Raw genomic sequence first — 17,767 nt, 5'->3', positions numbered from 1 at the left:
TTCTAAATCTGAAATCACTTAGCAAACATATCAAGGCATCTAATGGAATCAAGGAGAATTAAATTTAGCTATTTTAAGACCTAAAAAGCATGTTTTCACTCTTAAGCACAATTAAAGGAGAATATACAAAACCATGCTATTTCATTGAATAAATGTGGGTAAAAGGTGATAAAATCCCCTAAATTCAATACAAGATAAACCGTCAAATTGGGGTTTGTCAATGTCCTCACTAAAAAGGTCCTCCCCTCCTGGGGGCGACTCTTCTCGATCGTCACGGGAGTTCCGACCTTTGAGGGAGGATTCTAACTTTAAGAGTTTTTTCTCTAACTCTTTTCGTCGATCCATCTCCTCTCTTAGGTGCTTTTCTATCTCCCTTTGTCGCTTCCGTTCCTGTTCCAGCTGTTCCAAGCGACTTTGGTGGACATGGACTAGCCCCATTAGTTCAGTTGCGTGGGGTGGTCCATCTTTTTCTGATTCACGTCCCTCCGAGAAATTTGTCTTCGGATTTTTAAATCCGGAGGTTCCTTCCCTATGTTAGTCGTTGGTTTCCTGGTGGAGGGTCAGGTCTGCGTCGTTGTTTCCGGTATCCAGATTCTCTTGTTCGGAATCCGACGCCACATGACCATCTTCAGGGGATACATCCGCCATTACTGGCTGATCTCTCGGGTCCCCGGCAACGGCGCCAATGTTACGTTGGGTAACCAGAGATTAGTGGGTTGGATTAGTTTGGCTGGCCCAATCGTCTGAATGAGGAAGTATCCAAGCGGATTGATGATCCAAGGCCCCCATCCGACTTCAGTATGAGAGAATGGGGGATGGTACTTGCAAGGACACTCCGATGCCAAAGTCAGCAAAAGGAGTAAAACAGGTCTAGAGAGTATTGGAACCTTGAGATACCTGAGGGGTGTCAGTGTATTTATAGTGGTGAACCAATAACCACCGTTGAAGTAGTTCCACCTTTTAAGGTGGATAACCGTCCCTTTATCTTAGGGAAGTTGAGATATGGCTCCTGAAAGTGGGTTGAGAGATTTTAGGGGCAATTACTCATTTGAATGAGTGTTTATCTGCCAGCTAATCTTCGTCCCCGACTTCTTTTAGAGCAAGTCGTGGTAAGAACCGACTTTGTAGGGAGGAGGTCGGTGTAGGGCAAGGCTCAATCCTTTGGATTGGGCCTTCCGTTTGGACCTGGGCCTTATTACATCTTGTAAATGAAATATTTATTTTAAAAAAATTTCATTTTTTTCTTTCCAATTGAATATCCTTTATTTTTCAAAAGTTAAATAACCACATATGATATGTAAGTAACTGCAACAACATAAAACTAGATCAGGTATTTCTTAATTTTTTCTTAAAAATGAATTGAATAATTTCTAAATTTAGCTATTACATTACAAATTCACACATCTACCCTCCAACACACAATGATATAAGTTTTTATATTCCATTGCATGAATTAAACTCATTCTAGATGTAGCTGCATGAAGGCCAACAAATCTATTACTTGTGCCAAGCTTTGTTTGTGTTTTTCCGTGCTTTAATACTGTGAAACTATCTTTATGCTTAAGAAAGTATTAGATCATTAATGTGTCTATTAATTTATTCTTTCTTATTCAATGTGGGTAATACATAGTAATAAATTTGTAATAAGATTTATTATATAAATATTAATATTTTAGGGCAGAAAAACTTGTACATTGATTTTTCTTCAATTTTTTTTATATAAACGAACACTTATTTGCAAATTTATGAACTTTTATTGGTTATCACTTGTCATGTTTGCTTAAAATTATTTTTTTCTTTATTGTAAACACTATTATATTTTAGATATGAAATTAGACGGGCGAATGGCATTTAACAATTGCTTTTTGCCATCTCGCACTTTACTACGAGGAATCAATTACTGTTATCTCTTCTCCTTTTACCGTATAATGTAAAGTTTATTGGTTTTTCCCATATAATGATTGTAAATTTGTAATTTATGGCAACACTACTCTACGATTGCAAATAATCCAACTCTAATGGTGTCTCTCCCTAGTAGGCTGCATTTAAAAGAAAAATTAAAATAAAAAAATAAAAGACAAAAATTAAATAAAAATATTTCTAAAAATATTAAATTTTAATTTCTATTTCAAAAAATTTCAATTTTTTATATCTTTATATTTTAAAATATTAAAAAACTAAAATTTTATATCTGAAAACTAAAATTTTAGTTTTAATAATCCTCCAATTCCGGTATGAGTCCCAAAAAAGGAATGAGAATTAGGTCGCATCCTAAACCTTGAAATTTTAATTTTTTGAGGCCTTGGAAGCGCACAACCAACTTTTATCACTTCATTTGCTCTCCCCACTTCCCACTCTGCTCCGCCTCAACCTTCAACCCTCTCGTCTTCTTCACCATCCATCTCTCTCTCTCTCATCCACAAATTAAGTACCTTTTCACACTTTCTTTCCCTTCACTGCTCCAATCAACCACAGAAAAGTTTTTCTTTTCTTTTTAAGAAAATAAAGACAAAAACAGAGAAACCTACTCCCCATTTCTGATTTGTATTATTCTCACTCTGTTCCACACCCAATGGCAGAGATTCAGCCGCCGGAGGCTCAGATTAATGGCGGCGCCGGAACCCTAATTTTGAATTCCTGCGAGCCTCTCGCCTCCAAGCGCCAGAGGAGGCCCAGTGTTCGATTGGGTGACATCGGCGGCGACCACCACTATGAATCCCACCACCGCCGCGCCAACACCACCAAGCAATGGAAGCTCCCCTCCTTCGACCACCACCGCAAGGACCACCCAACCGCCTCCGCCGCCTCCTCAGGTAAACCCTCTAAGACCCGACCTTTAACCAATTTGAGCACTTCCTCCGCTCCCGCCGGAGAGTTCGACGAAACCCTAGTGGGCGACGAGAGGGAAGGGAACCATAACAACAACATCGATGGTGTCGCAATTGGTAGCTGGAAAGTGAAGGAATCCAAGAAAAGGGGTTCCAAGAGGGTCAGATCGAATTGGATTCCAAGAATCGACGAAGGTGGCGGTGGCGCTGGCACTGGAGGTGAGGAGGAAGAGAAGTACAGTGGGGGCGACGAGGGGGATGACGGGTGTCGGGAATTTGATTTTGAAAATTCTGAAAGCCCTACGAAGGATCAGAGCCCTGTGAATTCAATGGAGAATTTTGGGGTTGATGGGAACAGGAGGTCCTTCAAGGGTCGGGATCACCATAATCATCAAGATGGAATTGAGTTATCTGGGCCCTCAGATACTAATGGAAGGGATTGGAGAGGGGCTAGTTTTGATAGGAACGGGAATGGTGGGAGGGCGAGGTTTGGTGAAGATGGTGTTAGGGTTTGGCTTAATGGGTTAGGATTGGGTCGTTATGCACCTGTGTTTGAAGTTCATGAGGTCGATGATGAGGTTCTTCCAATGTTGACACTTGAGGATCTCAAAGACATGGGGATTAGTGCTGTTGGCTCAAGAAGGAAAATGTACTGTGCAATTCAGAAGCTTGGAAAAGGATTCTCCTGAGATCAAACAATTTTTTTTTTTTTGGGGGGGGGGGGGGTGTGGTTAGTGCTCAGTTTGAGAATTCTGATTCTCATTCATAGCAAAATTAGCTTTCTTTTTTTTTTTTCCTGTTTTTTTTTTTTTTAGGCATGGAACCATTTAGGTCCCTCACATGTTTTTATTTGAGAAACATCCTTTTTGTTTTTTTTAGTCCAAGTACATATATGATATAACACTGCTACGAATTTTGTTGCTGTAAAATTCATTGATGACTCGGGAAGAGTGATATTACGAGCAAAAAGAAACATTCGTTTCATGCATAATAATACTGAAGGTTTCCTCTCTAAAGAAAAGGGAGATTTCGTTTACTCTGTTTAGTTTTGACTTTTGTGTGGGTATCATAAGGTGTGTTTGTTTTCTTTTGAAGAGCTTTTCATTCCACAAACACTGAAATACTAGGAATATTGAATACTATGATGATGATTGCAAGTTAGCTATATTAAGCATTATGTTAGTACTCTACTGACTACTATATTTTTATAATTTGGAGTCTAACTGTTCAATGATGTGAAGTATTAAATTGGTATTGATGGAAGTCGCTGAACTGGTGGTTGTTTACTGCTGATTATTATTTATTGGTGCTGCCAGTGCCTCCAGAGCTTTTATGACAGCATATTGCAATTCTTCATTTCCATTGAATAGCGCTACAATATTGGGGATAGTGGTTGGTAATGTTTGTTAGGTAGAAAGAGATAAAGCTTATGATAATGTAACTAAATGAATTCTGTCTTACACAAATACAAGTGATGGTGGTACCAACTGAAAAGGCATATTTTGGTATTGCTTAGTGGATCAAGTTTCCAAGTTTGTTGATGTCCCATGAATCTGAGTGCTTCTTGGATTACCACATTGCAGAGTTTGATGATTACCACTGTGCTTAATTAGTGGGTGCTGCCTCTCAAATTCATTCATATATTTTTATTTATTGATGTGTTCGATGGTGGTGGCTATATATGTTGAATGAAGGCATGCAGCCACTATAATGAAGCCACGTTATATATGTGCGCTTTGCTTCAATCATAGTGTAGCGCAGACCATTAGCAATTCAATGTTCAGGCTGTCAATTCTTCGAAAAATGGATCAAAATGGCATTCCGAACTCCTGAGTGTCATGATTACAGAAAACAGAATCACAGATTTGTATCCAACCTCGGCTGCAGTGTAGCGACATATGATTAGTTAGATTTTGAACAAAGAGGGTCTCCCATGGCACCACATTTAACCTTTACCTGTATATACGTAACTACCCATCATTACCTCTTTAACCTTACTATTATAGTAGTGTGTGTGGGGCCAATATGTTCCTTTTTTTTTAATGTTATTATTTAATATCGTCACTGTGATTCTTCTTATGAGCTTGTTATAATCCATAAAATCAAGTATAATTGACAATCATCAATTATTGACACAAAATAATATATTTGGTAGTGCAAGAATAACTAGTTGGTAGAACAAAATAAATCCCAGTACGATGTTAGACTTAACGGATGTTTAAGAAATTCAAATCATGTCTAATCTATCTTTATGTGAGCACCTATATCGCAACATAAAAAGGACGTGAAGTGAAAGAATACAATATTTTTTTTGCAGGATTGTAAAGCATATTATATCCAACAATTCAAAAATCAATGTTGTGCAGCTCTTGGCATGAAAAATTAAAGTTGCTATCTTAAGTTTATGAACTAGTCATCCAATGAACAGCCAAGAGGTTGATATCAACTTTAATGCCAGAAAATAAATATTTCGAAAAAAGGTTGCTTAGTAGATCATCCATATTCTCATCATGATGATCAGTGTGGTTGTAAGAGAGATTTTACTATATGCTGAGCACTATAACACGTGCAATTGACAATATTAGCATGATTTGATTAATATGATTTGTATTGCAAGAACATGGACTACTACTCAATAGTAATTAAAAATGGAGAAGGTCTAGTAAGACAAAAAGTCAAGCAAGTAGCTAAAGGGACTCGCCTCGCCTTCCCAAATAAACCAAACAAAATGGATGGAATAATAGTAGCCAGGCGAGTCATCCTTGGCTACCAAACCTGAGTCTTTGCCTGTACAAGACCTTTCCACTCATGTTCTGAATTCTCATCATGCCTACACCCATTATTTATAACCTGTTTTACATGTCACTTATTTACAGATATTTCATGAAATATTCCTTGTTAGTACCAATTATATGTTACTTGGCCTCATCCATAACATCACGTTTCATTATCTCATATTACCACAAACTATTATCCCATCAATAATGATCCAAGGTAAGAAGATACAGAGCTTACAGAATTTGCCCCGAGAACCTATGGAGCGGGAGGGACCAGCTATTTATTTATTTATTTTTTTTTTCAATTCATCGTCATATCAATAATGTTGAAAATGGCACACTCAACTGCATGCTGATGAATTGAATTGAATCAGGTATTCTTGTTTTGTCAACACATTTTACTTTTTTGCGCTGCTTTTCTGATGTTGAAAAGTTGTCACTCTTTAAAGTGTACTAATGCAATTAAACAGGACCCACGAATTATGAACAAACAACAACAACAACAACGTTATCCATCTAACCTTTTTTGTTTATGAGACAATGCTAACAGGTTTAAGAAACTGGCATGTTAGTTCATTGTAACTTAAAAGATAAAGTGCCTTATAATCCGAGTGTCCTGTTCAGTTTAGTTTGAAATCTTTCTTGAATCAAAGTTTAGCTTCCTCAGAGAGAGTTGTGTGAGAAAGTGCTCTCACCTTTTTTGATCTGGTACACACATTTTCTTATAAGTCATTGATTTCAAGTTGTTCCTTTAAGAACATCATTTTGAGTTCATCAAGATTCTCGAATTCAAAGTTAACTTGGTAAATAAAATTAGGAGGGAAAAATCAATTTATTCGAGTTGACCTCCAAAACAGTGGTCACCGGAACAAAATTTCAACTGTGTGATTGCAAGTATATAGTTCTAGTTCCCAACTTTATTCATTATTCCAAGCTTCCTCGTTAAGACCGTATGTATATATACTTTTTGGAAAAGTATATGCACTTGAACAGTCAAGAATTAAATAACTCAATTATTTATAATTATCTTATTTAATTTTATTCATTTATAATTTAAAATATTTGTTATTAATGGGTTTTAACGCCAAAATCAGATTTTAAGGGATACGTTCCTTCATTTTGGACGGAAACCACGGGATACCTTCCTAGTCTTCACTCACTCTCCCTATTGTCAACTCTTGGTGAATCCTTTGCTCTCATCCAAACAGCAAGCACCAACCTTCTTCATCCAAAGCATTCTCACGACACTCCCTTGTCGGTTACCCTCGGTCATTAACATCCTTAGCAGTGCTGCGATTGATCGTGTTACAAGTGCTTCTGGAAAACGGTGTAATAATTCACTCTTCTTCTGTTTTGTTTTTTTTTCATGTAAGTGAACTGTATTTGATTAGTCTTGTGTGGATATTTTTTTGTATTGTTTTTGTAATGGTACTGTTGTTATTTGAGTGTTTAATGATGAGGTTTTCTTGTAATTCTTATTAGGATTTGGAGGAATTTTTTATTAGTTTTGGATGTTTTTTTTCCTATGTTTTGTATGTTGTTTTTTTTATAATTTGGATGATTCTTTTTTATTAGTTTTTGATGTTTCTTTTTCAAGAATGTTTTTGGTGAAAAAAAAATTTTTTGGATCTTGGTGGACTAAATAGAAATATTCTTAATGTGTGGCTCAGATTAATTTTATATATAAATTTTCTATAATTCTACATGTGATCCAATACTTACTCTAATTGCAAATGAGTATATTATGATCCGGTTAGACCAATGATATCATGAGTCATGACTGGTTTTTTTTTTCTTTAAAAATGTTGATGTTTGGTTTAATGGGTTGAGCGAATGTTGGGTCATAAAAACTTTAATAATCCAAAAATAGCTTATTTGTATTTGGATTTGTTGCATATAAATTTATATTTAGCCTTTATTTTTATTTTATAACAAAAGATATATTATTAATATTTTGTATATTTAGTTAACAAAACATATATATTTGTCATTCAAAGTTGTGTAGTTAGTAAAAACATGTATATGAATTTGATGTCAAACAGAATAAACACAATATATTTTTTTATCAAAATATCTTATAATTATAAATGAAATAAAATATAACATTATTGATGAAATGAAGAAGATATTTTCTTTGTTTTTACAAAAATAATAAAAAAATTGGATTTTTTATTTAAATAAATTAAATATATTCAATAATTACTGAAATAAATAATTATAAAAATTATTACAAAAATACGTCAGCCTCTCATATCTAATTTATACGGTAAACGGGACAATTTTACACGTATCACATTTACAGTGTAAACGAGATATATGTATTTGTAAATATAAACATATATTTTTTGAAAATAATAAAAAATATTAATAATTTAAATTGGACCAAACTCTTAAAAATAGAACATTTCAAATAATAGAAAAGATGGACAATTTTATATAATAGAGAAGATGGATGTTTTAAAAATAAAACATTATTAACACGATTAAAATATGATTATTAAAATATCATTATTAACAATTAGTACTTAAAAGGTTTGTAGGAAGCATGAAGTTGGTGCATGCTCAATTAGTACTTTCTCTATTTTATTTATCTCTCTAACACACAATTGGCTTCTTCTGTTTTATTTATCTCCCTAACACACAATTAAAATGGTTATCTCCCATTCTTTCTCTATTTTATTTATCCATATACTTCACGCTTTCTATCTTTCGATTTTTAGAAGTGGGCACATATTGAACTTGAACACGTACGAGATTTTTATTTTTTAAATTTAAATCAATCAAATTCGATCTATAATTTGATTTAAAATTTTTTATATACTTTTTTTTATTATTAATTGATCAAACATATCCATTTTAATCTCTTCTACCAATTTTTTTAATTTATTTAAAATAAAAAATCCCAAAAAAATTAGTCAAACAAAAAACCAATGAAAATTGTAGAGCATTCAGAGTTTTCGACTATGACTGAAAACTCTCCAAATCATCATCCAGCATTGCATCAACACCAAAAGAATAATAATAATAATAATAATAATTAATTATAATATTTAAAAAAAATTATTATTATTATTATTATTATTATTATTATTATTATGAAAAATATGAAATTTTTTATGTGTCCAAATTGCTAATAGGCACCTGCGGTGCAAGTTAGCATGTTCTTTTTTTTTTTTCTAATCAAGGCCAAATAGGCCCGGGTCAAGTATAACCCGCCTAATCTACAACCCGAAAGAAATTCCAACGCAATCTTCTTTCTTGTAGTGCTATCTTCCTCATCTCTAATATCAACATCCTCATCTCCAGCATCTATTTTCTTTGGTTTCTTCACTTCAACCAGAGCCACCTCAACCTTCTCAATAGTAGCCAATTTCTATCTATTTAATCACAGTAACAAATTAGTATATATGACAAGAAAGTGATTACAATGCTATATAAAATAAGCCTAATCCATCAAGAATTCAACAGATAAATGCACAAAAAAATAAAAGAGTTTTATTCTATTGGATTTATTGGATGCAGCATTGTTGTTGTTCAAGTTGTCAAGGAATGCCTGTTGCTTAATTTTGCTCAATATCTTCTTTCAGATGGTCACCAATCGATCAAGTTTTCAAAGGATCTCAGTGTCAACAGCCTCAATATCAATATTAAAATCAATCTCAGTCTCATCCTGCTTCAAATTTCCATTGCTCTTCCGTATGATCTGTACCACCTATTTCAGATCTCCCTTTGCTCCGTTATGCAGTGTCGTCGTCTAACCTAGACTACTCCATCACTCCAACTCAATTTAACTCTATATTCAAATTTGACCCACATATTAATAGAAGTTTATTTGTGAATTTTTTATTATTTGTAAACCAGTTCTCATATTTTTTATTAATTATCTTTATTACTTGGTCCTTCATGGTCCAAAAATACTTTTTCCATGGAAGAAAGCTCCTTTTTTTTCTTATGTTTTGTATGTTTTTTCTTAAGATTTACATGATTTTTTATCTTATATTTTGGTATTTTTTTTTAGAGTTTGGACTATTTTTTAGAAAGAGAAATTAAAATTTGCGTGATAAATAGTAAAAGGTAAATTAGAGTAAAAAGAAGTAATTAATAATCATTAATTTTGTATCTTTTAAAAATTAAAATTTAAATAATCATTAATTAATGATAATTAATGAATATAGAATACAATTCAAAAAATTTTGTTGGTTTATTGTTGGCTATACCCCTCTTAGTTACCTAACAGAATTCATATTTTTTATCAGAAAAGCTCTATATTCATGTAAAAAATACATGGATGTTATTCAAGTACCTTCCATTACACGCGTTTTACACTCGTTTGTTTTACACGCGCCTCATAAAATGTATATAACGTAATCCTTCTTTTGCGTGATCAACCTTTCTTAACGTAAACCTTTCTCAACGTAAACCTTGTTCTATTCTCACGTTTTCTTTCTTCTTCTTCTTCTTCTTCAACCTAATTAAATTCGTTCTTCTCCTCTGTTCGCGTTTTTCTTCTCTGCATTATGGATCTAGATTGACTTCAACATAATTAGCTTTGTCGTTCTTCTTCTTCTTCATTTTCTTCGTCGATCTGCACTTCTGAATTGAAACAATGAATGAATCAACTTTAAATCAGTTGAATGAGTACGATTTGGATAATTCTTCCAAAACGCATCAATTTGATGAGGTTTGGATTATTAAATTTTGAATCGAATTCAATGGAATGCAATTGCTAATTTTATTTGAATTGAATTGAATGGACTGAGGTGATTTGTATCTGAATTGAATTGAATTGAATTGATAATATGTATAATGGTTTCGTTCATTGTGAGTAACTTTTTGGTTCGGTAAGTACTATAGAGTTGTTTCACCATGTCCATGTGTTCGGTTCGGTATGCAGAAAGGAGTCTAAAAAAAATTAGACGAATATATTTTGTTTTGTTCCCTAAGTACTATATAATTGTTTCACCGTAATTAAGATTTCAGTTCATTGTATTTAAAATTTCGGTTCACCGTGCAAACCAGTTGTGTTGTGAATGAAAAAATTGTCCCAAAGGTGGGAATGATTTTCAAGACACTAGAAGAAGTTGAAAAGTTCTACAAACATTATTCCAAACTTGCTGATTTTTCTACGAAAATAAGGAACACGACTCGAGACGGAGACAAGATTAAGAATTAACTAATTGTATGCACCAGAGAGGGGAGGTGAAAATCCAAGATATCTCCAACTTTGAAGACAAACCCTTCAGCTGGGTTAAATTGTCCGGCCAGAATTTATGTACACATAATGAAGGATATTGGTCTTTGAAAAATTTCCAAAGTTATGGTGGAGTAACATAATTATTTTTAACTTACATTGTTGGAGTTTTAAAACTCTTTTTTGGATGGATTTTCAGGGTTGGGGTTTTAGGGGTTTAGGGTTCAGTGTTCAGGGTTCAGGACTTCAGGGTTAAGGGTTCAGGGTTCAGGGGTTCAGGGTTCAGGGCTTAGGATTTAAGGTTAAGGTTTTAGGGGTTTAGGGTTTATGGGTTCAGGGTTCAGTGTTCAGGGTTCTGGGTTTAGTGTTTAGGGTTTAGGGTTTAGTGGTTCAGGGTTTAGGGTTCAGGATTTTGGGATTCAGTGTGTTTCCAACTTTCGGTTTGCCCATTGTATTAATTTCGATTCACTGTGTTTAGAGTTCAGGGTTCAGGGTTTAGGGGTTCAGGGTTCAGGGTTCAGGTTTCAGGATTTAGGGTTTAGGGTTCAGGGTTTAGGGTTTATGGTTTAGGGTTTTAGGATTTTAGGGTTTTAGGATTTATGGGTTCAGGGTTCAGTGTTCAGGGTTCTGGGTTTAGTGTTTAGGGTTTAGGGTTTAGTGGTTGAGGGTTCAGGGTTTAGAGTTTTGGGTTTAGGATTCAGGGTTTAGGGGTTCAGTGTGTTTCCAACTTTCGGTTCGTCCAGTGTATTAATTTTGGTTCACTGTGTTCTTTTGGAGTTCGTAATGTATTGGTAAATACAGTGATTGCAATCACTGAGAACCTGGAATAAAACAGCAGCCAGATAGTTCCAACAGATATATAAATTAACATCTCAGATGAGTAATCCATCTTGAATCAAATATAAATATTAACATTAACATTTAGATTAATATTGACATATATACATTTGAAGTAAGTATTTTTTACTTTTTAAACAAGGTAAACAAAATATTGTTAATTATAATAAGTCAATCATAGTATATGCTATTTACTATCTAACATTTCTAGGACATTTACCAGGACACCAAATCCCATTTCTTTCACTATATCTTTCTTTTCTTGACTCATATCCCTGTACATTGTTGCTATTGACTTTGTTTGGCATCTGCAATAATGAATTTTTTGCAAGTTTTGAAACAGAATGTTAGGATATATTTATAATACAAAATAGATATTATTCGAATGAAAGCGGATAAATATATTTAATCTGCTTACGTTATAGTGGCGACTTCTCCTTCATTGTTGCCATTGTCTTGTTCTATTTTGCTGTAATGAAAAATTTTAGTCAATACTTCACTCAATACATCAACAAGCACAAGCATGTATATCTTAATCAAGTCAATTAAAATGCCATAGGACACTGAACCGAACAACATTCACTTGGTGAAACAAAATCACAAAGGTCACCGAACTGAACAACGTTCATGTGGTGAACCAAAATCACAAAGGCCATCGAACTGAACAACGTTCATATGGTTAATAAATGGTGATCAACTTTCAATCAACAATAATAGTATTCCTCCATACAAAAGAAGTACTGAAGATAGTAACAACCAATTTCAAAGCTCTAGTTAAACTATCCACACCGATAAGAACAAGCACGAATATCTTAATCAAATCAACATCTTCCAAAAGAAAAGTTTTTCAAATTTCATGAATTAGGTATTTTTTCAAAATGACATTTGCAAATTGGCTTCTTTAAAAACTCTTACTGAAATTTATCCAATATAATGAGACAATTTTACAGAAGTATAGCTTATCAAAGTGAAAGAGTTGTCTCTAATGTCATTTGTCTTAAACAAAATTTACATTTGGACAATACACTATTTGCTTCTCAAAGGGATCCAAACTGAAGATTCTTACTAGCATTATATAGGACAGCCTTAACGAAACTCATTCATGCACAGAATCAAACATTATAAATAATGAAACAGTTAGGAAATGATTTGCTGCATGCTATCACAAAAAGAACCCACCGAACCGAACATCATTCACTTGGTGAACCAAAATTACAAAAGCCACCGAACCGAACAAATCTCAAAACCCTAGTTACACTATATACTGAATTGAATGAAAATAACAACAAATTTCATTCCAAAGCCTAGTTATACTGTAAAAATACATTCACAATAGTTTCATCTATTAAACGAAGCAAATCAATCTAGTAAACCTAAAATGCAAGTAGGAGAAGCGCGACATTGTAAGATTTCAAATGAATAGTAGTTTTCTCATACCTTTGGTAGTCTCTGTTGCAGTTTTCGTTCGTTTTTGGTTGTTGCTTGCGAAATCTTCTCCCAATTCCTTTCCAGTAGTGGTTTCCGCAGAGAACGTGATTGAAGTTTGAGTGATATTGAGAGAGATTCGAAGAGAATGAGTCATTTCGTGTTGAAGAAGATGTAACGTTTTTTCATAATGAAGCGCGAATGAAAAAAGAGGAATTTCGTTTGTCTCTGGTGCGTATTTTCACTTGCCATTTAGTGCATGTTTGGACGCCATTATTTTGTTAAAAAAATTTTTTTTTTAATGAAAAAAGATCTTTTTTTATTTTTTAACGTGTTTGGCAAATTTCTAGTAGTAAAAGTAAAAGCACTAGTAAAATAAAAAAAAGATCTTTTTTGAGAAGCTGTAATTTACATCTTTTTTTAAAAGATCTTTTTTCCTTAAAAAAAAAAGATGTTTTTCATGTAATAAATAAAAAAAAAGTACTTTTATATTATTATACCCAAACATAATTAATAGATAAAAATATTTTTTTATATGAGATATCCAAATATAAAATTACTTTTACTTCTCTATAAGATATTTTAAAAAAAGATAACTAAAAAAAAGATCTTTTCGTAAAAGTTCACCCAAACAAACCCTTAATGCGCATAATTCTATTTGAGTTTGGGCCAACTTGGTTATATGGTTATATGGATGTATAGCGGTTCTATTTTTTTATTAGCATATCACGTGCACTCAACTTTATAAAATATTTTGTATTTGTATCTACGGCGAAACAAAAATGTCAATTTTGTGGGTGTTTTTTGTTGACTGATTTAGCGTGTGTATATATACAAACATACAAGAAGCTACTAGGAAGATGTATAAATTAAATGATTACTGGTGACTCGTACAGAGCACATATATTATATTAACATGTACTAAGTATCCACTCTTCCTTCTGTTTTCATTTTCCATTACGAAAAATATTTAAAGACTATAAAAATTTATTACTTTCGGCCTTCATTTTTAATTATTAATCAAATTCTTTTAGTTTAAAAATTTAACAACATATTTTTAAATATTAATAAATAATTAATAATAAAAAATAATAAATTTTGAAAGTCTTTTATTATTTTTCTTCCATTATTAATCCCCACAAACTTTTATGATGTTTTTCTTAATAGACATATCCTATGAACTCTTCAAGCTATTTCAGCTCTCAATTTTGCAAGTGAATAAGTCAGAAGAATATTGTCATACCTGTAATTAAATGATTACTCCAATAATTTCTTTTATCTATATTTTCTTTATCATGTTTTGTTATCTTTGAACAGAAATGTCATGTTCTTAAGACATCGGTTAGGAAATAAGGGAAAAAAAAAAGAACATTAAATGTTTTTTGTTTCATAGAACATTAGATGCTTGTTAATCAATATTAACTTATTCTTTTGGTAGATATCTCATGTGACTAACATGGCAAGATTATATTATGATGGGAACCAGTCGTAAGAGATACTCATACGATATGATACATTATTTTGATATTATTGTCTCTCTATTTTAAGAATATTATCGACATAATAAATTAATTAGGCACTCATTAGTAAGAATACTTAGCTTCTTGTATATGAGTAATATGATTACCGACAAAATGTAAGTAGGGTAATGTTAGGGGCATAATAATTTAAAATTTTTTTATGTAATTTAATATTTATAATTTTATATATATAATATTTATAATTATATATTTATTACATTTAATATTATCTAATTATTCCAGTAATAATTAAAAAATATAAAATAAAATAACTGTTATGATTTTCTTGTTTTTCAATTATTTTGTATTATAGAAATACAACACAATTATGGTTCCACCTTCCAAAAGGGACCCAGATTCTGAATAATGCACTGATCTGAAAGAGTATAATGGATGGGTGAAATAATGGAGAAAACTGCTTCTCTTAAAACTAGAATTCCAAAAGACATATACTACATTATTCCGATAATAATTTTCCGAATATTAACTAATTAAACTCTCATCTGATCTATCTCTGAAAAGAAGTTAACTAAGGCTCAACACTATGCTAGTACGAATTGCATGATGTGTCAAACAGGAAAAACCAACTTAATTAAGAACTTTTATTCTATCACTTTACCCATCACTTTTGAGTTTTGTCACTCGCTAGTCCCTACTTCATGGTTCATGCCTTGTACCATTGTTGCTCTAAAAATATTAATCGACCTCATGTAACAGTAGTGGTGTGCGAGAACGACTTAAAAATTAAATAAAAAAGAAATAGAGATACTTAAAGTGAAGATGGAATCACGTGAAGTTAATAGTAATAGGGGCCAGCCCAGACGGCTTATTATGTGTATATTACTCCATTTAGTATGTCCATGGGCTATTAAAGCTTATTAAACGGCGGCATTAAAACTCAGAGAAAGCTTGTTCTGAAAAGTTGACTCCAACGCAGATCGATTCAAAGATATTATTGTTTGATGCAATCATATCTGCATCACTCAATTTCTGCCGTAAAATTTACCTACCTACTTACGGAGCACCATGATACTGGACCTACACTGCTTGATTTTTTTATGTTCTCAAGTCCATAACATAACTTTTCTATTATAGAGTAGAATAAATGAATGTTTATTATTCTGTGCCATGAAATTATATATGCTTGAGTTAGATTAATCACCTTTTTTCTTACAAGATCCAATAATTTAGCAGACTCCAACAGAAAAAACGGAAAGTCCAAAAGTATAAATACTTTATTTTATATTTTTAAATAAGAATTTACAAAATATATTGGATAACTAAATATTTTTAGTAATTATATGTCCAGCTAAATTTTGTTTATACTTATGCATACGTATGCGTTTTTTTTTTACATGCATTCTTTCTCAATCTTCATCTTCTGGATCAATAACAAAAGAGTATTCCTACACATACAAATTTTTTTAGCATACAAGTCATACAAGTCACAAACATAACGCGTACGTGAAATCATGTTGTTTCTCTTTGTATCCCGCGATCCTACTCTTCCTCTTCCTTCTTCTTCTCTTTCTTCTTTGCATTTCTCCTCATTTTCCTTCGTGTATTTTATTTTCATCGTCGTTTTTTTATTACTGTTGTTGTTGCTGCATTTTTTTTCCTTCTCATCTTTCAATTTTTTTTTGGAAAATTATGTATTTTTTTTCTTCTTTGTTTGATTTTTTTCTCTCAAAAAGAATTATGAGAATATGAAATAAGAAGATGAAGAAGAAGAAAAAGAAGCAGCAGCAGAAGATGAAGAGGAAGAAGAGGAAGAGTTTTGAATTATGCAAAACTTATCAGTGAACATACACCGAAGATTCTTAAACAATACACTCGAATATCTTCGTGTTACACCCAAATTTGCTAATACAAAAAATGTTTCCTCTAATGTTGCATTTCTTTCTTTTTTTAGTTGAATGAATGTAAGTTCATAATCTTTCAAGTAATTTTACATTATTATTTATTTCTTCTTCTTCTTCTTTGTTTGATTTTTTTTATTATTCTTGTTAAAAGAGTAAAACAAGAAGAAACTTGAGAAGGTAAAATAAAAAAGAAAAGATGAATAAGAAAAAAAGGAGAAGAAGATGGTGACAATAATGAAAAAAAGAAGAAGCAGCAGCAGAAGATGAGGAGGAGAAAGAGGAAGAGTTTTGAATTATGCAGAACTTATCAGCACACATACACCAAAAATTCTTAAACAATACACTCGAATATCTTCGTGTTACACCCAAATTTGCTGCAAATACAGAAAAATGTTTCCTCTAATACTGCATTTTTTTCTTCTTTTTTCCTTATTTCTTTCTTTCTTTTAGTTGAATGAATGTAAGTTCATCTTCTTCTAAGTAATTTTGCAGCATTATGTGATTCTTCTTTTTTTTGTTTTGATTTTTTTTGTTTTTATTCTTGTTAAAAGAGTAAAACAAGAAGAAACTTGAGAAGATAAAACAAGAAAAAAATATGAATAAGAAAAAAAAGAAGATGATGATGAAAAAGAAGAAGAAGCAGCAGCAGAAGATGAGGAGGAGGGAGAAGAAGAGTTTTGAATTATGCAAAACTTATCAGCACACATACATCGAAAATTCTTAAATAATACACTCAAATATCTTCATATTACACCCAAATATTTTCGTGTTACACCCAAATTTGCTGCAAATATAGAAAAATATTTTCTTTAATGCAGAACTTTTACATTACATTCAATTCAAACCATCAACGATGAAACATTATTCACCTACAGAATCATAAACTACTAACAAAAAAATTAACTAGAATCAAACCATACCTCAGTCACTTGATTAGATTCAAAATAATAATCAATTTTGTTCTAGTTCAATTGACAATCTGAACTTGGATATCTGATGATGGAGGAGAAAGAGGAAAAGGAAGAAGGAGAAGAAATTTCAGTGAAAAAAAGAAGGAGAAAGATGGGGAGGGGGAAGAAGTGGTATTGGTGATGACGATAACGAAAGAGAAGAAGAAGAAGAACGTGCAGTAATGACACGAAAAAGAACGTGCACACGTGAATATAAATGACTTGTATAGACTTGTATCAAAAAATGACTTATATGTGGAGAATAAATTGATAACAAAAATAAAAAAAAGGATAATAATTAAAAAAAGATAAAATTAGATTAAAAACATTTTGAGTATAAGAAAAAGAAAACGAGAAAGATAAAGAAAAAAATAAAG

The 17,767-nt window shown here is 32.3% G+C and overlaps 1 protein-coding gene across 1 annotated transcript; it reads left to right on the top strand.

Annotated features, from left to right (window-relative positions):
• The first annotated feature begins 2,198 nt into the window (after nucleotides 1-2,198).
• On the top strand, nucleotides 2,199-3,864 carry LOC112732891 (uncharacterized). Its single transcript, XM_025781709.3, has one exon. The coding sequence runs from the start codon at nucleotides 2,573-2,575 to the stop codon at nucleotides 3,515-3,517; it is 945 nt and encodes a 314-aa protein (XP_025637494.1). The 5' UTR covers nucleotides 2,199-2,572; the 3' UTR covers nucleotides 3,518-3,864.
• The last annotated feature ends 13,903 nt before the right edge of the window (nucleotides 3,865-17,767 follow it).

This window comes from Arachis hypogaea, chromosome 13, assembly GCF_003086295.3.
Source record: "Arachis hypogaea cultivar Tifrunner chromosome 13, arahy.Tifrunner.gnm2.J5K5, whole genome shotgun sequence".
Taxonomy (NCBI): domain Eukaryota; kingdom Viridiplantae; phylum Streptophyta; class Magnoliopsida; order Fabales; family Fabaceae; genus Arachis; species Arachis hypogaea.
Note: the sequence above shows the minus strand (reverse complement) of the source record. Positions and strands in the feature narration are given on the sequence as shown.

Coding starts and splice junctions, on each gene's coding strand:
- LOC112732891 (XM_025781709.3), top strand. CDS start 2,573: ATGGCAGAGATTCAGCCGCCGGAGGCTCAGATTAATGGCGGCGCCGGA.